The sequence below is a fragment of the Echeneis naucrates genome, chromosome 18, assembly GCF_900963305.1.
Source record: "Echeneis naucrates chromosome 18, fEcheNa1.1, whole genome shotgun sequence".
Lineage (NCBI taxonomy): Eukaryota > Metazoa > Chordata > Actinopteri > Carangiformes > Echeneidae > Echeneis > Echeneis naucrates.
Genome location: NC_042528.1, coordinates 741,865 through 768,671, shown reverse-complemented (window position 1 = coordinate 768,671; position 26,807 = coordinate 741,865). Strand labels below are relative to the sequence as shown.

The 26,807-nt window shown below is 45.0% G+C and overlaps 6 protein-coding genes and 1 long non-coding RNA gene across 26 annotated transcripts in view; 3 read left to right on the top strand and 4 right to left on the bottom strand.

The window, feature by feature from the left end:
* Positions 1–26,807, bottom strand: part of LOC115058578 (myelin-oligodendrocyte glycoprotein-like) — a 279,510-nt gene that overhangs the window by 229,144 nt on the left and 23,559 nt on the right. The gene's annotated exons all lie outside the window — the stretch shown is intronic.
* On the bottom strand, positions 228–6,019 carry txk (TXK tyrosine kinase). The gene is made up of 16 exons (XM_029525935.1): positions 5,653–6,019; positions 3,943–3,991; positions 3,647–3,728; positions 3,444–3,569; positions 3,178–3,242; positions 2,973–3,032; positions 2,827–2,881; positions 2,438–2,517; positions 2,223–2,347; positions 2,065–2,139; positions 1,507–1,678; positions 1,220–1,436; positions 942–1,006; positions 725–843; positions 413–570; positions 228–299 (listed from the first exon to the last, which is right to left on the bottom strand). The coding sequence occupies exons 1-16, from the start codon at positions 5,666–5,668 to the stop codon at positions 228–230; spliced, it is 1,536 nt and encodes a 511-aa protein (XP_029381795.1). The 5' UTR covers positions 5,669–6,019.
* Positions 7,229–13,725, top strand: tec (tec protein tyrosine kinase). Of its 3 annotated transcripts, none has more exons than XM_029525922.1 (18): positions 7,229–7,386; positions 8,439–8,668; positions 9,200–9,304; positions 9,515–9,596; positions 10,255–10,383; positions 10,729–10,775; positions 10,864–11,075; positions 11,261–11,326; positions 11,411–11,465; positions 11,543–11,619; positions 11,699–11,832; positions 12,058–12,132; positions 12,371–12,542; positions 12,620–12,836; positions 12,913–12,977; positions 13,058–13,176; positions 13,270–13,427; positions 13,511–13,725. In XM_029525922.1, the coding sequence occupies exons 2-18, from the start codon at positions 8,531–8,533 to the stop codon at positions 13,589–13,591; spliced, it is 1,932 nt and encodes a 643-aa protein (XP_029381782.1). In that variant the 5' UTR covers positions 7,229–7,386; positions 8,439–8,530; the 3' UTR covers positions 13,592–13,725. The 3 variants fall into 3 exon arrangements, with proteins under 3 accessions (XP_029381782.1, XP_029381783.1, XP_029381784.1); XM_029525923.1 differs by lacking the exon at positions 7,229–7,386 and adding an exon at positions 7,452–7,651; XM_029525924.1 differs by lacking the exon at positions 7,229–7,386 and having other exon boundaries at positions 8,507–8,636.
* Positions 11,857–19,834, bottom strand: LOC115058594 (uncharacterized). 6 transcript variants are annotated; one of them, XR_003842119.1, is made up of 9 exons: positions 18,359–19,573; positions 16,888–16,946; positions 16,621–16,655; positions 15,654–16,551; positions 15,140–15,516; positions 14,922–15,088; positions 14,130–14,418; positions 13,295–13,641; positions 11,857–13,194 (listed from the first exon to the last, which is right to left on the bottom strand). It is a non-coding gene; the product is annotated as an uncharacterized LOC115058594 (long non-coding RNA). The 6 variants fall into 6 exon arrangements; XR_003842122.1 differs by having other exon boundaries at positions 14,922–15,070; XR_003842123.1 differs by having other exon boundaries at positions 14,922–15,055.
* Positions 13,853–16,108, top strand: LOC115058561 (uncharacterized). Its single transcript, XM_029525944.1, has 2 exons — positions 13,853–14,437; positions 14,862–16,108. Exons 1-2 carry the CDS (start codon positions 14,105–14,107, stop codon positions 15,687–15,689), a joined length of 1,161 nt encoding a protein of 386 aa, XP_029381804.1. The 5' UTR covers positions 13,853–14,104; the 3' UTR covers positions 15,690–16,108.
* Positions 16,262–22,563, top strand: coro2ab (coronin 2Ab). 7 transcript variants are annotated; one of them, XM_029525927.1, is made up of 12 exons: positions 16,262–18,440; positions 18,711–19,139; positions 19,249–19,398; positions 19,636–19,836; positions 19,912–20,028; positions 20,158–20,337; positions 20,442–20,538; positions 20,668–20,783; positions 20,879–20,969; positions 21,039–21,421; positions 21,513–21,581; positions 21,733–22,563. In XM_029525927.1, exons 2-12 carry the CDS (start codon positions 18,711–18,713, stop codon positions 21,796–21,798), a joined length of 1,899 nt encoding a protein of 632 aa, XP_029381787.1. In that variant the 5' UTR covers positions 16,262–18,440; the 3' UTR covers positions 21,799–22,563. The 7 variants fall into 7 exon arrangements, with proteins under 7 accessions (XP_029381787.1, XP_029381786.1, XP_029381790.1 ...); XM_029525926.1 differs by having other exon boundaries at positions 16,262–18,475; XM_029525930.1 differs by having other exon boundaries at positions 16,262–18,911; positions 18,995–19,111; positions 20,158–20,262.
* Positions 22,414–26,727, bottom strand: LOC115058573 (acidic leucine-rich nuclear phosphoprotein 32 family member B-like). 7 transcript variants are annotated; one of them, XM_029525970.1, is made up of 8 exons: positions 26,565–26,727; positions 24,938–25,087; positions 24,687–24,809; positions 24,413–24,612; positions 24,361–24,370; positions 24,214–24,324; positions 24,052–24,124; positions 22,414–23,890 (listed from the first exon to the last, which is right to left on the bottom strand). In XM_029525970.1, the coding sequence occupies exons 1-8, from the start codon at positions 26,616–26,618 to the stop codon at positions 23,841–23,843; spliced, it is 771 nt and encodes a 256-aa protein (XP_029381830.1). In that variant the 5' UTR covers positions 26,619–26,727; the 3' UTR covers positions 22,414–23,840. The 7 variants fall into 7 exon arrangements, with proteins under 7 accessions (XP_029381830.1, XP_029381828.1, XP_029381829.1 ...); XM_029525967.1 differs by having other exon boundaries at positions 22,416–23,908; positions 24,058–24,124; XM_029525968.1 differs by having other exon boundaries at positions 22,414–23,884; positions 24,058–24,105; positions 24,231–24,370.

The following is a 26,807-nucleotide window of genomic DNA, read 5'->3' as shown; positions in this document are numbered from 1 at the left end:
GTGAGATGAGTTTAAATGTTCAGTATGTTTAAATATAAAACATAATGAATATTTAATATGAAATATTCATTTTAGGTTGAAGGTGAAAACTGTTGAATAAAAACACGACAAACACAAAATTCAAACAGCCGAAACAGTTATCTGAAAATATTTTAATGAACATTTTTTTTATTTACAACGACAAATTACAATCTGTACATTTTTGATCGCGGTGAAAGAATAAAATGTTAATCTGGATTTTCTGCCAGTTTTCTGATGTCCTCCAGCAGCTCGGAGAAAGATGGCCGAGCCTGCGGCTTCTGCAGCACCACCGAAGAAGAGCGGAGGACAAAGAGAAGGCGGGAGAGTTAGTGCCATTTTTCCGTTATCACGTGGAGATAAAACTCACGACAGGACGGAGGTGAGCGGATACCTCGTGCCAGCAGCGGTACATGATGGCGTACAGCAGCTTGGAGGCCCGGTGAGGTCGGTACAGCCGGTTCCCCGAGGTGATCTTCACCACCACCTCCTGGTTGGTGAGGTTCTCAAACGGCATCCGGCCCTCCGAGTAAATCTCCCACATCACGACGCCTGCAGCCCCGAAAGGAAAACACCAGGCTGGTTTAGACATTAAGCTACAGAAGCGTTCGACCACAGGTCATCACATGTTCATCACATGTTCATCACATGTTCAGCTGTTAGCTCTACGCTACGTTAGCCGTTAGCTGTTAGCTGAGCGCCTCACCGAAGGACCAGACGTCCGACTTGCTGCTGAATTTGCTGAAGTGGAAGACCTCCGGCGGAGACCACTTCACTGGGAACTTGGTGCCGATGGAGCTGATGTACTGGTTGTCCAGGACGTACCTGGAACAGGAAAACACCGTAAAATCTGAATGTTGGGGTTAGGTTAAAAAAGCCAAGATGGCGGACGGAGGATACAAGATGGCGGCTCACAGCCGTACCTGGTCATCCCGAAGTCGCTGACCTTCACCGTGTTGTGATCGTCAACCAGACAGTTCCTGGCTGCCTGACGGGGAGAAGAGCAACCAGAGACTGTTCATCTGAGTCACTTCACAGGAATATAGTTCATCTGAATGAACAAACTTATGTGTAATTCCTGATATTATAGACTTCTGTCATTTGGTTGGCTTTGTCCTGATTTAACGAGCAAAAGCTGCAGAATCTTTGGACTCTGGATGCTAAAGCTGGGCCTTCTTCCTGGTGTCAGCCGGACACTCACCAGGTCTCTGTGGATGAAGTTGTGGGCCTCCAGGTACTCCATCCCCTCGCAGACATCCTGACACATGGACAGCAGCCAGGCCTCCTTCAGGTCTGCGGCCTTCTTCCTCAGGAAGTTCAGCAGGCAGCCGTTCTCCATGAACTCGGCCACGATCAGCAGGGGGCGCTGCTGCAGACACACCCCGTACAGCTGCACCAGTTTGGGGTGGCAGAGTCTCCTGGAAGAGACGGGCAGTTAGCACAGATCTCCTATCTCCTCCCTCCTTCCCTCGCCTCCTCCCTCCTTACATCATGACCTTGGCCTCCTCGATGAAGTCCTCCTCGTACATGGCGCCCTCTCTGATGGCCTTGATGGCCACCTTGTGCTGCGCCCTCCACTTCCCGAGCCTCACCACGCCGAACTGACCGCAGCCCAGCTCCTTCATGAAGGTCAGCTCGCTGGGGTTGATCTCCCACTTCTCTGGGGGGAGGAAGGGGGAGGAGGAGGGGTGAGACAGAATATAAAGCAGACACAAACAGAGGAATGTGTTTTTCACTGTAAGAAAAAGAGTGAAGCTTTGTCATTAATCTGTAACGTTCTTAAATTTCTCAAAATGTAAAACAGTCAAAAACAGTTGAGAGATCTGCAACTTTTATCACACCCTCAAACTTTAATCAGAAATTTATATTGAATAACAATAAAAATCAGAAGTGTTTCTATAGAAATAATTAATTATTCTAACTCAGTCCTGTTTTATCTGACAAACTAATTTAACTTCATTCCACCTTTTATTTATTAAATGTTTGTGTCTGACTCAGTTCAACATGACGGAGCTGCTTCAGGTTTGTTTGCGTGTGTTTGTTTACCTGAGCTGAATCCTGCCGTTGCAGGCGCACACCTTCCCATTGGTCCCACAGCGTAACGCAACCGTGTGATTAGACCTGCACAAAACACACACCTGTTCTGACTGTGCTGTATCAGTGTTGTTTCAGTTGTGCAGCGGAGCGTGCAGATGTGTGTGTACCTGCTGCGTTGTGTTCATGGTAGTGTATGACGTCAGGGATGGAGCTGAATGTGTGTTTTCCTGCCAAGAAGAACTGACCGGTGTCGTCCATTTTGATCTGGTAATGTCTAACATCTCCACCAGCACTACACACAGACACACACAGTGGAAATGTTCATCATTTTACAGGCAGACATCTTCTATATTTTTTTTATTTTAGATGTGTCGTGCGTCACCTTAACATCTTGCTGTAAACAGAGACGGTGTAGACACCTTTCTGACTCGACTCTCGCACCACAAAACCACCTTCTTTGGCCTGAAATACAGAGTTAACACAGCAGGAAAAACTCTTAGTTGAGAATAAAAAAATAAAAAACTTGAGGAAAATACTGAAACTGCTGTTGATCATCAAATTCATTTAATTCATCAGTCAGACTTTGTCTGTATCACAGTGTAACACACAAAGCACTAAACAATAAGAGGAAGTGAGGAAACAGGAATTAATAACATTAATATTAAAATAAAAGTATATATGGATTTTGTGAAAATAATAAAATATACCCTGAGAAGATGTGAGAAGAAAAGCAGAAACACGAAAAGATCTGAAAATGTAAATATTTGGTACCTCCTGTCTGAGCAGCTGCTCGGCTTCAGTCCTGGTGATGTTCTTACAGTACCACCTACAGACAACAAGTTTAATTCTTTTCCATCACAAAACTTTCTTAAAAAAGAAAATGTAAACATGAAGAGCGATTATGGAAAAAAACTCACGGGTTTGCCTCGATCTTGTTTTTCTCCGTCACGTAGTTGCTTGGAATGAAACCTTTGTTCCTGACAGACACACAAAGAAACTTTAATAATCTGATGATGTGAAAGATAAAATAATAATAATTAAAAAAATCCATAAAATAATCACAGAATATTTAAGACTTTCAGTCAACGTTTATATTGTAGAGTTGTGTTGTGTTATACTGACCCGTGTTTGTCCTGTGCTCTCCACCACAGCTGGTCCTGTTTGTGGAGAATGACATACTCCTCCCCCTGTGGACACACAACACAACACACATTAAACACACATTGATCACACTTGTCAACAAAATAAAAAAAGATTTTGTCATTTCCTTTTTGGTCACAACTGAATATTTTGTTGTCTAACATTTCAGTTGGTTTGTTTGTATTTACATTGTTTTGCGTTTTACACAATTAAATGAAAACTTATGAAACTAATAATTAGTGAGTTGCCTGTTTGAGTGTGAGGTCGGTGTCCTCTTTGGCGCTGAAGTCGTACATGGCGACCACACTAAGCATCCCGGCACCTTCACCGTCCTCAGGAGGAGGAAGAGGCAGCTTCTTCCTTGACCTGTCGACCTGAGAGGACGAGACAAAAAATAAAATCAACGAACAAAAACAACAAACTGTTGTTGTTCAGCTGAGAAAAGTCGTACCCGACAGGCCTGTCCTGGATACCGTCTGCTCTGGAAGCACAACGTGGTCCGACCCTCCAGCTCCATCCGGGTGCTGATCTCCCTAAAACCAACAAACCAATCAATCAGTTTTTTGGATGCTCTATATTTTCTAAGTATATTTCCATTCACAGAAAAATCTTAATCATAATCTCCAAGATTTTATAAGACACAAATATGAGAAACTTGAATTTTAACTTTTTCCATTTCATCTTATTTTGTGTGTTAATTGTCGTGCTTTTCCCCAAACAGACACACAACAAGAGGGAACAGTTTACCTGCTCTGGACCAAACAGCAGCAGCAGAAGACGGAGCGAGTCGAATCATCTGCAGGTAGAAAAGAAGATTTCATTCCAAAGTAATTCACTGTGAATACTTATCAGCACAGTTTTGTGCGTTTAATGTCTCATCTGTTTAAGCCTAACTTTCGATTGTGTGTGTTGTGGTTTTGAGTAGGAGGTCTTTCTCAGGAAGTGTAGTTTCCTTTTCAACAGAACACACTATCTCAGTCTGCAAGTGTGTGTCTGTGGACAACTGAGCGGACAGGTGTCTGTGCATTTGTGGGTCATTTTCTCAGCATTTGTGTGTCTCTGCTCGCAGCCTAAATGTTCCTGTGATGTTTCCAGTCACGTGTGACTTTAGAGAGTGAGAAATTTGTCTGCAGACTCGACAGAAAGACACGCACAGACAAACGGACAAATGTAGTTGTGTGAATTAAAGGAGTCTGTCAAAATAAAAGCCCTGTCCTTGTTTGCCTTCAGGATGAACCCTTTGGTGGTTTGTGGTGAACCAAAATTAACAGTCTGACTGTTTTGAAACCGTGAAGTTCCTCAAAATGCCACGTTTGGCTTTTGGAATAATGAGTGTATAATGACTTCACAGCTGGATCACTGAATCAGCTAGAGTTACAGGTTCAATTAGAAATCTGCCTGTTGGACTCAAACTGACCCTTTAAAGTTACATTTTTTTTCTGATGACTCCATTCACTACATTTCATCCTTTTTTCTTGACATCTCGGCACATTTGGCCATGAAAGGTTGGTGTTTACGGTGTATCCATGAATGGACTGAAATCACTGAAGGAGCTTAAACACGTGTTGAATCCCAAAAGACTTCCAGGAACAGTTTCCTCTTTCTTCATTTTTTAAGATGATCGATGTTAATTCAAAAAATCTATCATCGTCTCAGTGCTGAGGTTTGTTTGCAACAGAAAAGATTCACACAGTGCTGGTAAAAAATGTCTTCATGTTCATCTTTAACTGAGTTAGCATATTCTTGTTCCCCAGGCTTCATCAGTGATGTGATGTTTTTAGTGAAAACTGTTTGTTCCATACTTTTATGGTTAATGACCAAAATCCTGTAAAAAAATATTGATTTTCCATCAGCACTAATTAGCCACTGTTAGCATGCTAACATGCAAAACAATGGTGATGAACTCAGGTGTTTTTTGCTAAGATAGCATTAGCATGTAAATGACAACTGGGTCAGAGGTCAGACTGTTAGCTCCTTCTTCGGTGCATCGGATTAAAAAATGTAATTTTTAATTTGGAAGCAAAAGTGAAAGTTCACATCGGCAGTTTGAAGTGTTTGTCAGATGAGAGATGGCGCCCTGCAGACAGGTGTGATTGTGTCTCCAACGTCAGCTCGACAACATTAAAGGAGAAACAAATGTGCCTGCTGTTGTTTCATCAGGAAATGACAGCTCAAACCATCGCATGGCTTACAGAATAACACACTTTAGCTCCAGATTTCAGGTTTCAGAGAAACCAGAAAATGTGTCATTTTCTGAGGAACATGTTTGATACCCATTTACTTAGTTTGTGCATCCAAAATCACCTTCATTGTGCGTCCCTCACACAGATTTTGTGTTTAGATTCAGTCACGCCTGTCTCAGTGTCTCCAGCAGAGAGCTGTTGCTTTGTTGCTGTTGTTTATCTTTTTGTTTACGTCCTGTTTCAGAGCAGTGTACAGTTTGACCTGCAGACTTACTGGAGTGAATCATCATTGACGGTCTTCACGTCTCGCCTCCTTCGTGTCTTCCTCCTGCTCTACCTCCTCTTCTGCTCCAGCTCCTCGTCTTCCTCGGCTCCAGATTTTGAGGTCGACTCCGCTCCAAAGAGTCGCATCGAGGCCTCAGGTGAGAAAATTTGGATTCACTGAGCGAGAGAGAAGGAAGGAGAGTGAGAGGGACAAAGAGAGGCAGAGAGGCAGGTGGGAGGAGGAAGTAAAGAAGGTGAAGAGAAGAAGACAAAGGAACATGAGCAGCTGTATTTTCTGCTCACTAATGAAGTTTTAAACATCAGTCAGATGTTTCATATCTACAGTGTTTATACAGAGAGACAGAGCGTGGGAGAGAGACCAAGACAAAGAGGTAGAGAGGAAATGACAGAACTGACGTGAATGAAACCACAAGCCGCCCCGTCAACGACAGGAAGAGAATAAACACACATCAGTTCATCCTCCCCATGAAGCTCGGCCGAGACCTAAAAATGTCTGAACTTTTAACTCTAGCTCAAACTTTAAAACTGATCTTTTTGTTATATGATGAAAATTCAACATTAAAGGTCAGCGGTCACACCAGCAACTCACTGAGCTAACGGCTAACATTAGCATGCTAACATGTTTAAAGCTGGCCTCTATGAAGATCCTCCATGTTCACAAGCCAAGTTTAGCATTTGCTAATCAGCTAATTAGTAAAGTAAAGTTGATACTGAGAGTCGACCCAAAGTGATGTCATCCTTCAGCAATTTAAATCCAGTTCATTCATGTTTGCTAACCACCAACCAGAACTCTTAATGTTATGCTAATGCTAACTTGATTGGCCTGTTTTTGATATCACATGTTCAGGCCTATTTGAAGCACTCTGAGTTGGAGTTGTGTGTGCATTGTACAATGTAAACAAACTGTCTTTGCTTCACTGCTCCTCCTTCTAACAAAAACAGCTGTGAGCTGAATGGAGATCAACGCTGCAAGTCCATTTTTCCTCAAAGGAGAAGTGAAACCAGTGTGAAGCTGAAGCAGTGATATAATCACACATGGATAGAAAATGTTTCACAGATTTAGATTAAATCATATAATCTGTATTCATCCTCACTTTGAGAAATACCCCACATCGTCCACAGAATGTCCTCATTCTTTGCTCAAGTTAAAAATGATCGAAAACACATTTGATGTTCTCTAAAATGATCCACAGTCACGTCTCATGTTCAAAAATACTCTGGTTTCCATTTCCAACAACATACTTGTCTTATTTTTCTAATATGTGCCAACTTTAACTTCACTTGTTAAGAACACGTAATTTCTCACTTTCATAGATCACGTCACCTTTTTTTTTTTTTTTTTTTGTAAAATTTACTCAGTCATCATTTAAAATATTTTTCCATAAACATCTCCAAAGGGCCGCCATTTTATATTTTATTCTTAAAAAAAAAAGTTTTGTCCTCGATGTCTCAAACACTTTCTAAACTAATTCCAGGTTTTAGTTTAACCCAGTTTCTTTGAATGCAACTAAAAAAGTCCGAGTGTCTTTAAACGCAGCAGCTGATATTTAACATTTTCCCAGTTAGTTATCTGAAACACACTCACACACACACACACACACACACACGACAGAGTAGTTAAGAGGAAGTGTGTGTGTTTTTGTGTGTTTGTGTTCATTTCCTGGATCAGGTCGACTCTGGAGACCCGAACTGTGGCGGACTGGATCAGCTCTGCAGCTTTCAGGTGACACAAACTCTTTTTGTGTTGTTGTTGTTGTGTCTTTATTGTGTTAGTGAGTTCGCTGTCTCGCCGTTTTTCTGTGTCTCATTGAGTCTGAGCTGAAAGCCGACAGGAAACGACAGGAATAAAAACTTTAATGAGTTTGTCCTCCACACGTCACCGTGACGTCACGACGGGAGAGGATTTAAAGTTCGGCTTCCACACGGACGGAGCTGGTTTTTCCGGACGTTGTTCGTACTTGAACGCCACAGGACTCACCTGAAAACAGGTGTGCCCGGAATCCTTCCTGCTCCGTTCAGGTGCCGTTGGAAAAACGCGCTAAAATGCCTTTAAAGCCTTTTTTAACTTCAGTTACTGTTCAAATGTCTCTCCAAAACAGACGGCGTGTTTTAATTCTGAAGCTCATTCAAAGAAGTCATTTTTAAAAATGGAGGCAGATGAAAAGTCGCAGATTGACTGGTGACCTCCATGTTGGGAACCACGACACTACCCAAATATATGACGTACAAATCTGCAATACAGAAAACAACAAAGATAGTTTTATTTGTACTGGAAGTTCAGCTCTTTGTTTTTAGATAAATACACTAAAGTTTGGGAGCAGATGTTGAATTTGATATGAGAGGAGAGTGAAATTCTGAATACAGGAAGACGTAAAAACAAAAAACAAAAAACCTCAGTAACCATAAATATAAATAAAGCACAAACATCTCCAAACCACAAGCTGGCTCAGCAGCCTTTAGTCGCACAAATTCAAGACTTTTAGTTCCCATTTGTGGACTTAACTAATGTCCTTCCTGGGGATTTCCTCACTTTTTATTTAATGTGAAGAAGTTTAATGGCCGCTCATCATCCTTCAATAATCAGTCAGCTGGATACTTCACTGATATTTAACTATTTTTAAAACATTTTCATCATCAGCGTGTCAAACCTGATTGTTGTGATTTCTCAGAATAAACTGAGAAACCTAAAAATGATCTGAAAGCTGAAACTCAACAGGACGTTTTACTGTGATGTCATCACCACGACTGAGACTCATTTTTATTTTTATTTTTCAGATAAAGCCCACAGCTCAAGTTTCTGGGCTAAAATAACGCTGCCATGTTCTGATGACCTCCACCAATGAGCTGACGGAGTGGGCGGGGCCAGGATGAGCACAGAGATTCTATTGGAGGGGACGCTGATTAAACGTTCGCAGCAGAAAAAAAGGACGTCGCCGCTGAACTACAAGGAGAGACTGTTTGTCCTCACCAGAGGTCAGCTGACCTACTACGAAGGGAAAGCAGAGGTTTTTCATTTTCATTTTAACTTATTCCTATTTTTTATCAGAAAACTGAGAAATTTGATTTTTCTAAATTAATTTGACCTTAATACAGATTCTTTTGTTAGCTCAGCTTAACATGACTCTAATCTGGTTCTGGACAGTCGCAGCTTTTAGAAGGAAATTTTTCCCAAAAATTTTTATAAACACACAAAAATGATAGTTAAACGTGGTTTATTTTTAAATCTGGCTGGCTACTTCGGTGTTTTCGCTCTCTAAGCTAAGCTAATTAGATGCTGGCTCTTTCTGCACTTAAAGTGTAAATCATACAGTTTTCCTGTTAAAGTTCAAGATCAAGAAACAAAAAACAAACTTTTAAAGATTTAATTTTTTCCATGAACATCTTTTGCATTGCTAAATTTTGGTTTTCAGTTTGTGATTAAAAAAAACCAGTTATAGAGGAGGTTTGTTTTTCTTATCACCAGTAAAAAACTGATTCAAATTCAGAAGAAACATTTCAGCACAAACATCCGTTGTTGAAATTGTTCTCATCAACAGAAGAAGTTCAGGAGAGGATCGATCGAGCTGAGTCGAATCCGATGTGTGGAAATAGTCAAGAATGGAGGCGAGATCATTCCCTGCCAGAACAAATACCCTTTTCAGGTATCACATATTTTATATGTTCCTTTTCTGGGCTCTAAAATCTGGTCCTAATGTCTCTTATGCTCTAAACACTAAACAGAAACAGGAAGGTTGGAAATATATGTAATGTATAATATTCATATTGAGGTCAAACATATTTAACCTGTTTATGAAGTGAAAGTTTGTGTGAAATGAAGACATAATGCTGGTGTGTTGTTTTTTTTTTTTTAGGTGGTTTATGACACCAACACGCTCTACGTTTTCGCTCCGAGTCACGACAGCAGGAGTCTCTGGGTCCAGAGTCTGAAGGAGGGTCAGTCTTTTGTTTTCAATCATTCACTTTTATTGAACTGTGGAATCTTCAGAAATCAGGACGGTCCTGGTTATGATGGATCACATGCAGAGTTAAACGTTTGTGCTGCTGCAGAGATGTTATCAGTTTTAAACCACACAGCTGAAACTGGTTTTCACACATTTGAGCTTCCCTTCAGCCCCCACTGTCATTGTTTCCATCCTCCACTCTGTCAAATGTCACGTGAGACCAGACCAGGTCCTCCGTTAGAAACACTGGAGAACACCTGATCATTTAATTCAGTGAGATACATCCGGTCCAGACACGGGCGACATGTTTACCCAGAAAAGGGAAAATAAAGTAAAGGTGTTTTAGAAAATTACCTTAAAGGTTCACCTGGTCTGAAAACAGACCTCCTGTGGTCTCTGATTATGAGTCAGGTCTGTTTGGCATTAAAGGTTTCAGTCCAGAATCCTGAACTCAGTGATGTCACAACTAGTGACGTAACTACCGCTCTCAGCTCCGCCCACCTCCAGCCTCCTGGTTCAGCTTTTTCTGCCTGTTTTCACCTGAAATCTGAATTTTAAATTGGATCACTTAAAAAAAAAAAGTCAGCCAATCAGGAGACAAGACCTGAAGTCAGTTTTCCTGCTGTGTGTGTGTGTGTGTGTGTGTGCAGAAATCAAAGACAACCCAATGATCCTGACGAAGTTCCACCCCCAGCTCTGGCAGGAAGGGGCGTGGCTTTGCTGTCGCCAGGCGGAAAAACAGGCGCTGGGCTGTGAGGAGTACAACCCGTATGGAGACAGTAAGAGATGCACAAACAGACACACACTGACAGATCCAAAAGATCAGTCTGCCTCCTTTTTCCTCTCCGCTTTTATTCTGAAAGTCCTGTGACTTGTGTTTCCTGTTGTGTCTCAACCAATCACACAACCCTCAGTTAAGTGTATTTATTTGGATATAATTATTAATCACTCTTTAAATATGAATCGTTCTTGAAATTAAAAGAAAGTCTCACTTTTAAGTTGAAACTGCTGCTGAGTGTAAGTCAAGAGGCAACAAGAGGTCAAAGGTCAGAGGCCAGATTGATATAACAGCAGAGCGATAACGAAAACAAAGTTTGAAAAGTTTTCTGTTCCTCTTTTTCTAGTTTCCAGAAAACCTTTACCGCCGATTCCTGGAGAGAAACATAAGGATGTAAGGTTAAACACACACACACACACACACACACACACACACACACAGGTAAACACAGATCGATAACTTCCTGTTCCTCCTCCTGCAGCGGCGGCCTGCTCCTCCTGTCCCCTCTCCCTCTGCGGACATTGATGACATTGACGAGGATGACGATGATGACGATGACGACGATGAAGTCGCGGTCGCTCTGTACGACTTCCCAGGAATGGAGCCGCACGACCTCAGTCTGGTCAAAGGATGCGAGTACGTCATCGTCGACAGGAGTGACGCCAACTGGTTCAGGGCGCGAAACCAGTACGGGTGAGTTTCGGCGGGCTCAGCCGCTGAAGTTTGTGTCCCCAGAGACGGAGGCATTAAAAGGCCAGATATTCAGACAGGAAGTCCGTTCAGGTTATGTATGTTGGATTTGACTCGACAGGATTCAGACGGATTACGGATTGAAAAGTTTCAGTTTGTTGTTGTGTTTATTTTTTGTGCGGTCACAGTGAGGAAGGCTACATTCCAAGTAACTACATAACCGAGAAGAAATCAGGAAACCTGGAGCAGTTTGTGTGAGTGGCATCTGATTGTGAATCTGGACTTTATGGAGTCTGCAGGAAGACCTTCATATTATAACTGCACCGTGTGTGTTTCAGCTGGTACAGTAAAAAAGTCAACAGGAACAAAGCCCAGGAGCTTCTGAGGAAAGAGGCGAGTCCTTCACTGACTTCCTTCAATACAAATGATCTGCTTCTGTGACAGTTGAACACCTTCTTCTTATTCTTCAGGACAAAGAAGGAGCCTTCATCGTCAGAGACTCCAGCACCCCGGGGACCTACACCGTCTCTCTCTACACCAAGACCGGGTAACAGGACCGTGCTGTCAAAACGGGAGCTTTTCAGGCGCGGTGAGTTTTGGCTTCATGATGTGTGCTGGATTTTCAGGGACGTGGGGGCCGTGATAAAACATTATCAAATCAAGGAGAAAGGAGACTCACCGGCTCAGTTTTATCTGGCTGAGAAATACGTTTTCAACTCCATCCCCGAGCTGATCGAGTACCACAACCACAACGCAGCAGGTAAGCAGCACAAACACAACCAGCTGACACAAGGTCCAATTTATTCAAACAGATTTTTGTTGAAACACTAAATTTAATTAGCTCAGTGCAGAGAAAGTTTAATAAACAGGACAAACTGACAGCGATAACTTTTAAAATGAAAAAAATTTACTAACATTGAATGATCTTTCTGTCCTGTAAAACCAAAGTCCAGGTTTAAATGTGTTTTCTGTCCATCTGTCTCAGGTCTTGTTGCCAGGTTACGGTATCCCGTCAGAGAACAAGACAAGTCGGCCCCGTCCACTGCCGGGTTCAGCTACGGTGAGTCCCTACGACGTTTTCCAGACCGTGAACAACAACACTCCTCCTTCCTCCGTGGTGGGGGTGTGATGAAAGATCCCTCAACTGTTTTTGACTGTTTTACATTTTGAGAAATTTAAGAACGTTACAGATTAATGACGAAGCTTCACTCTTTTTCTTACAGTGAAAAACACATTCCTCCGTTTGTGTCTGCTTTATATTCTGTCTCACCCCTCCTCCTCCCCCTTCCTCCCCCCAGAGAAGTGGGAGATCAACCCCAGCGAGCTGACCTTCATGAAGGAGCTGGGCTGCGGTCAGTTCGGCGTGGTGAGGCTCGGGAAGTGGAGGGCGCAGCACAAGGTGGCCATCAAGGCCATCAGAGAGGGCGCCATGTACGAGGAGGACTTCATCGAGGAGGCCAAGGTCATGATGTAAGGAGGGAGGAGGGGGAGGTTTGGCCATGTGGACTTAAAGGAGCTGCATGAACAGCGGCTGTCTCCTGTCTCAGGAAACTGTCCCACCCGAACCTGGTGCAGCTGTACGGCATCTGCAGTCAGCAGCGTCCCATGTACATCGTCACCGAGTTCATGGAGCATGGCTGCCTGCTCAACTTCCTGCGGCAGCGGAGAGGCAGCTTCAGTCTGGGCTCTCTGTTGAGTATCTGCCTGGACGTCTGCGAGGGGATGGAGCACCTGGAGGCCAAAGGCTTCATCCACCGAGACCTGGTGAGTCCTCGTTTGAAAGAACCTGTCCTTTCCCAGGAGAACGGTCTCCGTCTGACTTCTGTCGTCTCCTCCGAAGGCCTCCAGGAACTGCCTGGTGAACGGCGCTCTGGTGGTGAAGGTGTCAGACTTCGGCATGGCCAGGTGAGGTGTTCATTCCCAGGTTCTCTCAGAGTCACTCGGTCGGCAGCTAGAACGACGTCTTCTATCCTGTTGGTGTGCAGATACGTGTTGGACAACCAGTACACCAGCTCGTCGGGCGCCAAGTTTCCGGTGAAGTGGTCGCCGCCGGAGGTCTTTAACTTCTGCAAATACAGCAGCATGTCGGACGTCTGGTCCTTCGGTGAGAACCTTTTGCTGTCTGCAAAAAGAAAGTTTGGTGAGATTAAAGTTCTGGAAGCTTCAGGCGTCTGAGAATGGGTTGTTGTGTTTGCAGGTGTGTTGATGTGGGAGGTTCTCACCGAGGGCCAGATGCCGTTTGAGCAGCATCAGAACCACGAGGTGGTCACCTTGGTAATGCAGGGTCACCGCCTGTACAGGCCCAAAATGGCCCCGCCCTCCATCTATGACATCATGCAGCTCTGTTGGCACGAGGTGAGAGTGGAGAGAAACCGGCGGCGTCTGTTGGCGTCTCCTCTCAGACAATAACAGATGACCTGATGTCTTTTTGTGTCCAGAGGCCGGAGGGGCGTCCATCTTTCTCCCAGCTGTGCACGCTCATCTCCAACTCTTTGGAGGCAGACACCCCCCCAAACTGACCAATACTGCTGACGTTGAAGTGACGGGGAGGGCCTGCCCGCTCTGAAAACTGAAGTTAGAATGTTGTTTTAGGGAGAAGAAGCAGGTTGAAATGTTTAAGTCCTGTATATTCATATTAAAACACTGCCAACAAGACGAGGTGATTTTGTTTTCTAACATGAAACCGGCTGTTTGTTCGCCGTCTTAGTCTGAACCACTTCCTGCTGCCGCCTTAAACTGCTGAGGCAACATAAGTCAGTCAGTCTTCAAGAAGCTGGCAGATTTTCAGAAAGGTGGTGAGTTTTACTTCAGCGCTTGTTTTCTTTGATGGTTCTGTCAACTTGTTTGTCTTCCAACACAACTACAAGAGAAACGACTAAAGTTGGTGAAGCGTGATGCTGCATCAGGACCAGGAAACAAAAGGGGAAGTGAAATGAAACGCGAACTGAGGAGGAATACTGAAGTCAAACTTTACTAAAGAGACATTTTGTGGCGGCAGATGAACTCACGGTCATGCTTAACGCTAAATAAAGATGATGTCACAGAGGACACTCTCACCCGTCACTGTCCAGCTCGTCCTCATCCTCCTGTCCGCCCCCCACACAGCACCGGAGCTGGTGAGGTCCATGTCGGACTGCGGCCGGTTCCTCCTGGAGGGAAGTCCGCCTCAGATCTCGGGGATCCTGGAAGGCGGGAACATCCTGAACCAGAATCGGTACAAAGCCGTCTGCCAGACCTTCCAGGACGAGAGACGCTTTGTGACGCTCTACGACACCCACAACAGGATTGCAGTGTTTTCTGCTGCTAAGTACCGAGGAGAGGACGGCACAGGGAGGCCCAGTAACACCTGGAAGATCGAACCACAGGTGAGTTTCAGCCTGCGACTGCTGATGAATACAGAGAACAGTCAGAATCTGTTTCTATACTCTGATTATATTGTTTGAACTTAATGAACTGCTGACGACGAAGTGAAGAGTGACATTTACATGAATAAAGGAACTAACAGCTGCACAATGTAATGCGTGAGAAAATATTCATCCACAGTAATTATTATTATTCATTATTATATAATGCAGAAGGTGTGCACCTCCAAGCTTTCCTTTGTGTAACAGTAACAGAAGCTGGACCAGGGAAAGGCAGCGTGAGACTCAGTGAAAAGCATGGAAGAAGCATAAAATCAGTTTAGATGGCTCAAATCTGCTGTTTCACTAACAACATGACGTTTTCATCATCAGAAACATTCCACTCACTCAGATTAACTAATGAATTAAAGAGCACTTTTACTTCCAGCTGGAGAATCAACCAGCGAACAACATGGGAAAAGAAAAAAAAGGGAAGAGCTACACGTACCAGGCCCGAAACGCCGATTACAAGAACAACGGAGCGTTTGACCGAGGCCATTTAATCCCGAGCTCCTACGGCCTCACCAAAGCAGACAGACAGGCGACCTTCACGCTGACCAACGTCGTTCCACAAGCTCGCTCCTTCAACCAGGGAAGCTGGATGAGGATGGAGAGCTGCATCAAATGTGTGATGGACACATTCTGCATCAACAGCAACGGACTCACCGAAGCCTTCGTGGTGACCGGAGCAGAACCGAGCCCCGACAACGTCCTCGCCAACAGGGTCAACGTTCCCTCCATGCTCTGGTCGGCCTTCTGCTGCTACAGCTCCAACAACAACAGGTGGATGGCGAGCGCTCACTGGGCAGACAACAGTCCAGATGAATCTAAAGACGAACATCTGGAGACGAAGACGCTGGAAGAACTGCAGAAGAATCTGAGAGCGTCTGGTGGAGATGTTCAGGTGTTTCCTGGAACGCAGTGCCCCCTCCACACCACCGTGACCGAGCTTTACCCGCAGATCCCCAACTGCCGATGTCCAACCGCTGGAACGTCTGCATACCGCAGCACATCTGGCTCCGTCAGGTCTTCAGCGCCAGGATCTGTCACACGACACACAACGTCTGGATCTGTCACACGACACACAACGTCTGGATCTGTCACACGACACACAACGTCTGGATCTGTCACAACCACAGCTGCCCCCCCCCCAGTCTACATCTGGCTCTTCCTTACTTACCTCCAGACCTCCCACATCTGGCCTCATCCACGTTAAAACATCTGCATCGAGTCACAGACAGAAGACAAACTGAGCCTTTAAATCTGGCGATTTCAGGACAAATCAAGAAACTCAATAACCTGAAAGACAAAACAAAGATCTGCGTTTCAAACATTTTGTGTTGCTCTTCAGATTCACTTGTGTTATATGGAAGCTAAAGATTGTCACATCATCTAACTCCTTTTAAAGCACATTTCAAACCAAAGTGCTGAACAAATATGGCAGCCAAAGGCCTGTTGGATGGTGTAACTCCGTATTCAGGCCACCAGGAGGCAGCAGAGATTAAACATAACTGAGGAGCAACAATCAGATAAACAAACGACACTGAGTAACTAACACACACACACACACACACACACACACACACACACACACACACACACACACACACACACACACACACACACACACACACACACACACACACACACACACACACACAGGTAACGAGTTACTTTATCATTCACTCGATTTTTAACTCGGTTACTTTTTGAGCGAAGTAACAAGTTAGCACAGTGAAATCATTTTTAAGGTAACGTGTCCAACACTGTGGGCTGAAAGATGGCAGCCTTTTGGATGATGTAATCACATCCAGACCACCAAATCATCCAGATTATTTCTAATCTGATTCTTGCTTTATGTAATGAGGATTACTTTATCCACTGGTTTAGAAAATAAAAAATGTTACATTTGTCTTATGCATTAAAAAAATGATTTTATATAAAATGACACGTTTTCACTTGAACTGGAAAACGTGTTTTTCTTTTTGGCCTCTCCATCAGCCAGTCTGTTTCCATGGGAACCTCCTGGTCCCGGGGGGCCCGGGTTCATCTTCAGCTCCTCGTGGACAGTCAGCGTGCTGGAAGACAACACACAAATAAAAACGTGTCGTCTGAAGTGTGGTGTGTTCCTTTGGTGGCACACTCACTGCTGGACAACAACACGACGGAGCTGGTTTGTATCCTGCAGAAGAAACAAATACAAACAGATGATTCTGATTCACTGCGTGTTTTTGGGAAACTGTAAAACTTCTGGAGGATCATAAATGGGCTGTTTATTTTGTCACAGTGAATCTACTGTTTTTTCTTACTTTCTCTTCCTGCCTCTAATAACTGATGTTAAAAAAAAAAAAAAAAAAAAAAGATCACACTTCACCTTCAACCCGTCTAAACTCTTCATAGAAATAAATATTTACCATTGAAGTGACGGAGCTCTTCATCTGCTCCAACATGACTTCAGAGGAATCTGAGTTGGCTGCAGAGAAAAAAAGGATTCAGTTATTAAATTGTTGATGCTTTCACGTTAAAGTCTACTCAGGATAAGAGGGAGCCGTTACGCCCACTTCCTCCTTTAGACAGAAACGCAGACGTCTGCCTTTGGTGTTTTCTGGAGGGACTGTTCACCCTGTCGGCCTCAAAGCGACAGCTTCACTTTGAATAGTAAAATGTTCACTCAGATCTGAAGCGGCTGTCTTCTTCAGGTTTCTTTGGAAAGCGCCCACACCAGAGAACTGTAGCTAACTGGTGGGAGCATCTTTGTTCCATAAAGTTTTTGTTATCAGCTTTAAAGATGACCGGTTTCACTCTCAGCTCACAGCTTCCGTGCAACTCAGCTGCAAAACTGCATCCTGCAAACCGTGTTTGTTTTCTACGAGCTGAGTGCCGAGGAACTGATGAATTCACTTCAAGTTAGAAGTCGGACACAAATAAAATGATTTCAGAACTCACACAACCACAAATATCTGCTGATGATAATCAAAAAGAATGTGACTAACAGCAGAAATGTTTCTTACCTTTGGCCAGCTTCAGACATCTTTTAATATACATGTAAGTCTTCAAGACGACACAAACTACTACAGAACTGTGCTGAAGATCCTTTCTTCTCATATATAGCTGAGACATATTGAATATTTTTCAAATGGGACTTTCAATTTGAATGTTCAAAATAAATTCAATTGCCCAAAAGAGAAAATGAACAAGATTGCAGAATTTACAGAGTTGTGCTGATAAATAGAGCCCATGTCAGAGAAATATTGAAAAATATCAATTTAGAGTTTTTGATCAGCTCCAGAAACTTCTGGCTTTGTGTTTTGAATTTTCAACTTTTTTTTTAAATGAGATTTTCCAGTTGAATATTGAGCTGAAAGAATGAGCAGACAGTAGTGACTGTGACTAAAGTGTGTGTGTCAGGCAGTATCAGGTGTACACAGGTGTGTTGTGTGTGTGCAGCCGTGCATAAACAGCTCAGGTAATATGGAAGCTGATGTTCATGAATCATCAGAGTCAGAAGTCAGGAGGGCAGCAGCTTCAGTGGCTGCAGATTATACAGGAAAATAAATACTTTAGCCGTCTACAGCAAAAGAAACCGTCGGGCCCCAAGTCTGAGGTAAGACTGTTTATCTATGAAATTCACTTCCTTCCATCTGGTTTCTTAAATATTGAAATACTGCCAAAGAGCAGAGAAAGGCTCGTAATGACGATGTGCAGTTTCCACATTCACATTTCTCTCTCTCTTGCTGAATTTCAAAGCAATGTAAAGGAAACTGTAAGAGTTCAATGACTCCCCTGTTGTGTCTGAACAGCAGGGATTAAAAACCTACAGCCCTCTGCTGGCTTCAGTCAGTGTTCAACGTTAGACTAATTCATAAATGACAGCTAAACACTCACTTATCGATCATTTGTTGCTCTGATTGGCCTCCTCTTCTCTCCAACAGTAAACGGATCCCTCCAGCCTCAGTGAAGGTCAAAGGTCAGAAGGAATTAGTGACAACAAGAGGTCTATTTGTACGTTCTGAATAATTTAGAGGGCCAAAGAAGCTGCTCTGGATGGAGGATTTTATCAGTTTGTGTGTATGAATGATTTATTGATAAGATTACGGGAGCTGATTGCATTATTGATTAGAGCGGATAATGCAGCTGCTGAAGTTCCACCACACGATGGGAATATTTTATTTGTTGGACACACGTTGTTTCCGTCTCCCCGTGTTGTGTTATATTTCTGGGTTTGCTTTTGTCGCAGATGTCGTGGCGTTCGTCGTTCCGCTGCTCAAAGTTTCGCCACGTCTTCGGGAAGCCGGCCAACAAGGAGCACAGCTATGACGGGGTGCCAATCACACGCAGCGTCCACGACAACCACTACTGCTCGGCCAACCCCCGCTTCATCGCCGTGGTGACTGAGTGCGCCGGGGGCGGGTCCTTCTTAGTCCTGCCCATCCATCATGTACGATGTTTTTCCTGCTCATTATTAAAAATCAGTTTTTTGAAGGTTGATCTGTCGCTCCTCATTTTCTGTCCTTGTCTCAGACGGGACGGGTGGATCCTCAGCACCCTCGGGTCTGCGGTCATAGCGGGAGAGTCCTGGATGTCAAATGGAACCCGTTCGATGATCACTGCGTCGCCTCGTGCTCGGAGGACTGCACTGTACGCACCGTCCTGTTGGTGTGATCCTGTGTGTGTCTTCCTGCAGTATAATCTGATATTCTACCAGTTTCAGGTTCTGATTTCACTGATGTGAGCAGTCTGAGCCCGTCTGAGTCAGTTTCTGTTGTTGTGTGCAGGTGAAGATCTGGGACATCCCCAACTGTGGCGTCCAACAGAACTTAACGAGGGCCAGGAAGACTCTGATTGGCCACTCCAGGAGGGTGGGGCTTATTGAGTGGCATCCAACAGCTGAGAATCTGCTGCTTAGCTCCGCCTACGACTACAAGGTCTGAGACCTCATTGGTCAGTCTCTCACAGACAGAACACAGTGTTCAAAGTATTTTTCATGAACTGAGCCACAATAATGATAATTATTCTAATGTTGTGCTTTTATACAGTTTGCCTTCACCTGCCAGTTGAGGAAATGTGTGACATAACGAAGATAAAACTGGAGACTTTATATAGCAGACTGGGAGCACTAATGCAGCTGGAACTCACCGGACTTTGGGTCCTTCCTGTTCCAGGTGCTCCTGTGGGACGTGTCCCAGGTGGATGCTGTAATCAGGTACCCGGCCCGGGTGGTCCTGATGCCGGTCCACCACCGCTACCCGTCCGAGACGCTGCTGATTTCTGTCAGCTTCAACAGCGACGGCAGCAGACTGGCGGTCTCGTCCAAAGACAGGCGGGTTCGAGTCCTGGACCCGCGGACCGGAAAGATATTACAGGTGCGTTTCCGAAGTGCCGGGTTTCCCTGAAAACAGGAAACAGGATCGGACATAAAGCCCCTGCTGTTTCTGCAGGTGTCCAGCAGTAAGTCCCACAGAGCCAGTAAGGTTTTATACATCGGAGGGCTGAAGATGCTTCTGTCCACCGGCAGCTCGCCGTGGAACCACAGACAGATCGTCCTCTGGGACCCCGTAAGACAACACACCTTCATGTAGTCAGACACACAAAAACAAGCCTTCCCTGAAGAGGACACTAACCTCCATCCTGGCGGCCTCGTCAGAAGACATTCAGTCCGTTTGTCTCGTTCTCGCTGTGTGCAGGACGACCTATCTGAGCCGCTGTACGAGGAGGATTTGGACGGGTCTGCAGGAGTCCTCTTCCCGTTCTACGATCCAGACACACACATGCTCTACTTGGCTGGAAAGGTCACACAAAACCACAACAATCATTTCTGCAACAGTAAATATGTCAAAATAAAAGTGCAGACTTCTTTTTGTTCTGTAAGTTGATTTTTCATTCTGTAACTCAAAGAACAATCCCATTTATCTAATATTTCAGCTTATGATGACAAAACTAATGTCCCAGTGAATACTTTTTTCTAAAGGGGGACGGGAACATCCGGTTCTACGAGCTGAGCGCAGAGAAACCGTACATTCATTTCCTGACAGAGTTCAGATCTCTGCTGCCACAGAAAGGCCTCGGTGAGTCACATCTAAATGTTATGGACACGTTTCAGCTCTTTTACTTATTCCACTTAGATCTTAGCCACACAGAGCTGTACGAAACTCAGCACCAACATCAGGAGACTTACCGATGACGACTCTCTTTAGGAGTGATGCCAAAGCGCGGCCTGGATGTTGGTGCGTGTGAGGTTTTCCGCTTTTATCGCCTGATCGCCGTCAAAGACCTGGTGGAGCCGCTGTCGATGATCGTACCGAGAAAAGAGGTCATAATTAGTATAAGACACTTCTTTTAGTGATAAAGTATAATAAAGATGGAGAGAAGAGCATCATAGAAGCTTGCCTCTGTCTGCCCCTGCAGTCAGGTATTTTCCAAGAGGATCTGTACCCGATGACAGCGGGGAACTGGGCGGCCATGACGGCTCAGGAGTGGCTGTCAGGGGTCAACAGGGGTCAGTGATGTTTGAGTGTTTGGGTCAAAACGGCAGACAGATCGGAGGTCTAACGTCTCTCTCCGTCAGACCCAGTCCTGATGTCCCTGAAGCCTGAGACCGAGGTACCCAACCCTTACCCCAAACCCCCGGCTGAGAGGGGGATGGTGAGGCAGCTGAGCAGCCTCCGCTTCCAGATGTGCCCAGCTGTGGATGCTGTGACAGGAACCAACCAGGCAGACTTAGACCACATCAGCATCAGTAGGTCACCTGATCACCAATCAGGATCTGTCTGCCTGTTTGAGGCCTTCCTCGAGGAGCAGCTAGCCTACCAGGACGCCAAATACCCCCGAGATCTGAGCGACCTGTCCGGGTGGCAGCCGGACGAGACCGAGGCGCCTCTGCTGATGTACTGCTGCACCCCTCACTGCTGCGAACCGGCAGAGAGGCCTCCACCCACGACTGAGAGTGAGGTAGGCGGGCGTTAGAGGCGTCACACCGCTGTGTGCATGTCGGAACGCTTTGGACTTCCTCTTCCTCATCCTCAATTTTCCTGGTTTTCAGCTCCTGCAGGCATTTTACAGACAGCAAGACGAGATCCGAGGCCTGAAGGAACAACTGAGTCAGAAAGATGTGAGTAGACAAGCAGTGGTAAAGTTTAGCGCCACCCAGTGGTGGAAAATCAGACATCACTTGTTTGTCAGCAGGATCACAGGAAAAGAGAAAGCGTGGATGATTCCTGACTAACTGGAGGACTTTAAACTTTAATGTTTTGGTTCTGCAGGTGAGGATCGCTCGACTGGAGCTGGATTTAAAAAACACCAGAAACAACATGAGGGCCACTTTCTGACTCAACCACTCAAAGACATGTTCACATTTTTACATTTTACATTGTTAACAATAACAACATCCAATAAAAACAGCACAAACTCATGTTCTTAATATAATTATGTCATCTACGTAGAAGTTAAAGGTCGTATGGCTGAAAGGTAAACCTCCATGTTAACTGATGTTCTACATTAATACAGAAGAATAACCAAAGTGTTCCGCCCACATCAGCATCAACCATTCATCTACCTCCACCCGCTTTGGACTCACCGACAGCCGTCCTCCATCACATCTGGGCTCACATGAAGTCAGCACGGTGCTGCTCCCTGAGGCCTAAAATCTGCAGCACTAAGAAAACACACATGCCATCAGGATGTAACTTTGTGATGTCATAAAGCAGTCACCACATGGACCCTCCATCTGGTCCGCAGTGAGCTTCACCTGAAAACTGGAACATCTTCATTGGACCATCCAGAAAACGGTAAAAACCACAAACAGTTCTCACTGACATCTAACCTCCAAAATAAGATTTCAGCGCCATCATCTGGCCAAACTGTGAACTAGTTTGTTCAGCTTTTGGCTAAACCCAGAACAAGTCTTCACACCGATCTGCGAGACAAAAGGTGAGGAGACGCCGGGAGCAAAATGTTAAGATTTTATTTACAAAGTCCTTTTTGTATTTGTTTTGTATTTGTTAGTTTTTCCTTTAACTTACAGAAAGTAACAATAAAAAAAACCCCAAACCAAAACAAAACAAAACAAAAAAAAACGTCAACTAGTCAGTGTAAGTGTGAAGGAAAGACTGGATCTCTCAGGAGAAATGAAGGAGGGGGGGGAGAGAGAGAGAGAGAGAGAGAGAGAGAGAGAGAGAGAGAGAGAGAGAGAGAGAGAGAGTCCCCAGACAACCATACAAAATTAAACAAAAACAGTTTCTTTGAAAAAATATTTCTTTAAAAAGCTCTGTTGGCAAAAAAGAGAGAACACAGTTTGCCCTGAGCGCACTCGGCCTTGGGGAAGGGGGGGGCGGGGTCAGTGACATCACAGAGCCTGTCAGAAACTGCTGCATCAGTCCCAGAGTGATGATGTCAGAGTTGGGCGCTGGGAAAGCAGAAGTCAACGGGTTTGGTTATGATTTTTTTTTCATCCTGAAAGTGCCATCTCCTCCCATGAGCCTTTGCGCCTCCACAAAAACGACCAGCGTGCATTTATTTCTCACATCACCAAGTAATTACACAACAGCCCCGAGAAAACGCTGACGCCACAAACAAACCAAATAATTACAAAAAAAAAAAAAAAAAGTAATTTTCACAGTTTATACATCAAACTTTTCTCAAAAAAGAAAATAAGAAAAAAAAAAAGATGTTTGACAAATAAACTAAATTACACTGCAGCAGCATCTCGCTCCTGATGCTTTACGTTCTTCTGAATTAATGGAGAAAAAAACGTAACAAAACACGGAGATAAAATTGTGATGTCGGTACACTTTTTTTGGTAAATCCTGAGAAACAAAAACTAAATCTGATCTTCTGTTCTGAGACATGATCAGAGAATCTTCCTATAAATTATGTTAAAAAAAAAACAAAACAAAAATCACTGTCAGCTGAATTTGGTAGAAAAAAATTAATTAAATAATCCTTTTATTGTGAAAAAGTAAAGGCTTCTTGTGGATACTTTCACATTTAACCTGCTGTAGCATTTGATAAATTGGTCTGCAACTCTGTCTCAAGCTTCTGAAAGGAGAGACACTTTAAAAATAAAACGATCAGATTAATTCAGAACGAAAATGGTTCTTGGTTCCGATTTTCGTCTACACGTCTTGTTCCTGAGTTCATATGAATAAAAAGTGTGAATTCTTATTATTGGAGGTGGGAGCCACTTTGGATGCTGAGGATCAAACTATAGAAACAAAAAGAACAGGAGGAAAACCAGGACGTGCTTTTTCCCCCTCAGAGGAGCCACAGTGGGAGGAGACCAGGTTCAGGAATGAGACGCAGCCCAGGAGTCAGCCGAGCAGAGTGGGGGGGGGGGGGGGGGGGGGGGGGGTTGTAAGGTCTCCAAGGGGCCTTAGTCGTCATCTTCATCCTCGGGGTCCCTCTTCCTCTTCTCTCCTTTGGCTGGAGACGAGTCCTCGTCTGCAGAGAACAACAGTCACTCAGCCGTTCCTTCACTGATCACCACGAACTGATTTATTGATCGAGACAGTCAGTCCTGAGCAGATGGTGAACTTTATGTGTGTGTGAAGACTGAAGGTGAGTAACAGGAAGTCACCACAGACACTCACCATCATCCTCGTCTTCCTCATCCTCATCATCGTCCTCACTGTCCACATCTCCATTCACCTCTCCGTCCTAAAGACAAAGACAGAGACAGGTCGATGAATGTTGCTTTATCAGTATGATTATGAAATCATCAAAGGTCGAACGTTGTGACATCACACCTGTCCACAGTGTGAACTCACCTCATCATCACCGCTGTCATCGTCGTCATCTTCAGCCACGACGTCTTCCTCATCCTCCTCTTCCTCCTCCTCAAAGTCCTCTGACTCTCCCTCTGTGATGCAGAAAACACATCTTAACTGCTGAACGGATTCAGACCTGGGAAGGATCCAGTGTCCCCTCAGGATTCACTGAGGGGACACTGAAGACTCACCTTCCTCATCCTCATCCTCGATTCCATCTCCCTCTCCGTCAGAGTCAGAGGCCTCACAGTCTTCGATGTCGTAGCCGTCCAGGTAGGTGAGCTGTGGGAGGAGCTTAAAGATGGACTCCCTGTAGTCGGCCAAGTTGGTGACCTCACAGTTAAACAGGTCCAGACTCTTCAGGTGGGGAAGCTTTTTCTGCGTAGACAGGACGATGGAATCAGTCTGCCTGTTTCTGTTTAAAATCACAATAATAATGAGCGGACACCCACCAGGGGCTCCAGGGTGCTGATGTCTTTGAACTTGTTCCCGCTGAGGTCCAGGTTGGTCAGGTTCACCAGCCGCTCAGCCAGGACCTCCAGGCCTCCTGATATCCTGTTGTCACTCAGCTCCAGCTGCAGACGGAGAAGATCAGCTGATCCACAGATATTCAAAAATGGGATGATATCATTTTTACTGTATCTGGAGGACCACCAACACGGCGGTGAGGAGGTGTGTCAGCAGAAACAGTCGATCCTCTTACCTTTCTGAGTTTGTCCAGTTTGGGGAAGTCTGACACGCTGGTCAGGCCGACGTTGATGAGGCTCAGCAGCTCCAGGTTGGAAAACTCTTCTGTGATTCCTTCGATCTTTCCTTCACTAGCACGACAGTTATCAACAACCAGCTCCTGGACCTGAGGGAGCAGGGAAAAGTTCTGGTTTGTTGTTTAGCTCTTCAACAAGCAAACGCTACATCTGTGATGTAGAGTTCACTGAGGTTGAATACGCCAATAAGTCATAATATGACAGATAGACTTTATTATCCCAGGCTGGGAAACTGCAGTGTAGCAGCAGCATTACACACACAGAGACAAACAACATACAGCAAGCACTCATGCAAACTTAATACGCCTTCCTTTATTATTTCCTGGCAATTTGGAGACAGTTTCATTGAGAAAACGAGTCTTGTCCAGCAGATATAAAGCAGTTTGGCAGCAGGTCTGATAGTTTAATTCCAAACAGTCCGACTTCATGTGTCCTCAGACAGTTTGTCCTGAAGCCTCCGGGATGATTCCAGATGAGAGACGAATGTCAGGACTTCTTCAAGACAACAGAAACGAGGCGCCCACGTGTAAAACCAACCTGTGGCCCTCCCGGATGAAAGCGGCCTTCAGGGCCGGCAGAGGGAGCGAGTGGAGGAGGCCCGGAGCCGGTTTCATGTTGGAACGGGTCCCGGTCCGCTGTGTTTGTAAACTCCGAGCACACGTGACGCTGCTCGGTTAGCCGCCTGCTAGCTGTCCGGTAACGGCAGCTCCACGTCGGAACAAGCTAACCCCAGCCACCCGCTGCTAGCTCGGGAAAACGACCCGGTTTATCCGGTTTTAAGGGGCCGAGGAGCTTCTTTAGCATGCTAGCTGCTAGCACGCTGCTGGCTACGCGCCCTGAGCTCACGGGCTCCGACTAATCCCCGGAGAGACGGCACCATCCGCGGCGTCCGATTTAGTTCGTTTAGTTCCATTTTAACAAATAAAGCAAAACTCTGAAGTTGTGCAGTGACCGAATTTAAGTCTTTATGACACATGAATTCACATACAGCTTCAATTTATGTGTGAATCAGTTTTTAAAAATTCATTTCCTGATTTAGTCGATATCGTGACGAGTCATTTTAACCCGTTAACGTTGTTTTAATTTAAATATAAAATAAACAGAAAAACCAGAAAAACACCGTTATCTTATTTAATTTAACTGAGCACATGTTTTATACAAAAAAACAAACCACCGTGTAACTTCACAGTGTTGTCGGTCCAGGTAATAGCCAGCCCCGGGCAGCTACGGATGTGCGTTCTGCCGGTTTTTCACCGTAAAAGTCAGAAATCTGCAGTTTTAATGCGGATGTGATGGGAAAAGCAGAAAAGTGATGTCCGACAACGAGCGCGGTGACGCGGCTGTGTGCGGCGGAACAACCGGCCCGGCAGTAAACACAAAAACAAACGGAGCTCCGACAGAAAGCTGCTGTTTTTTGTGCACCGTGTGTGTCTGTGCGGACTGCAGACGTGTTTCTGCTCTCTCCGGCTCCGGCTGCCTGCCATGTGCTCGGCTCCCCTCCTCCTCCTCCGGCCGGCCAACTTCACGCAGCACCCGATAAACTGCCACCTCAACTCGGACACTCACCTCCGTCGGAGACCGGTGCCGGAGCTCCAGGGAGACCCGCTTCTTCATGTCCATTTTCCGGCTGCTTCGGGCCCGAGTTCGGCTCAGCTGCTGATAAAAACTATGATTCGGGTTCTGCTTCGGTCCGGATCTCCACCATCAACACGCGCAACCGATTGGAAGTTACCCGCGATAAAGAGCCGCGCTTCCGGGAGGATTTTCAAAATAACGCCCCGGCAGCGGAAATAAAAACGTCCCCTATAA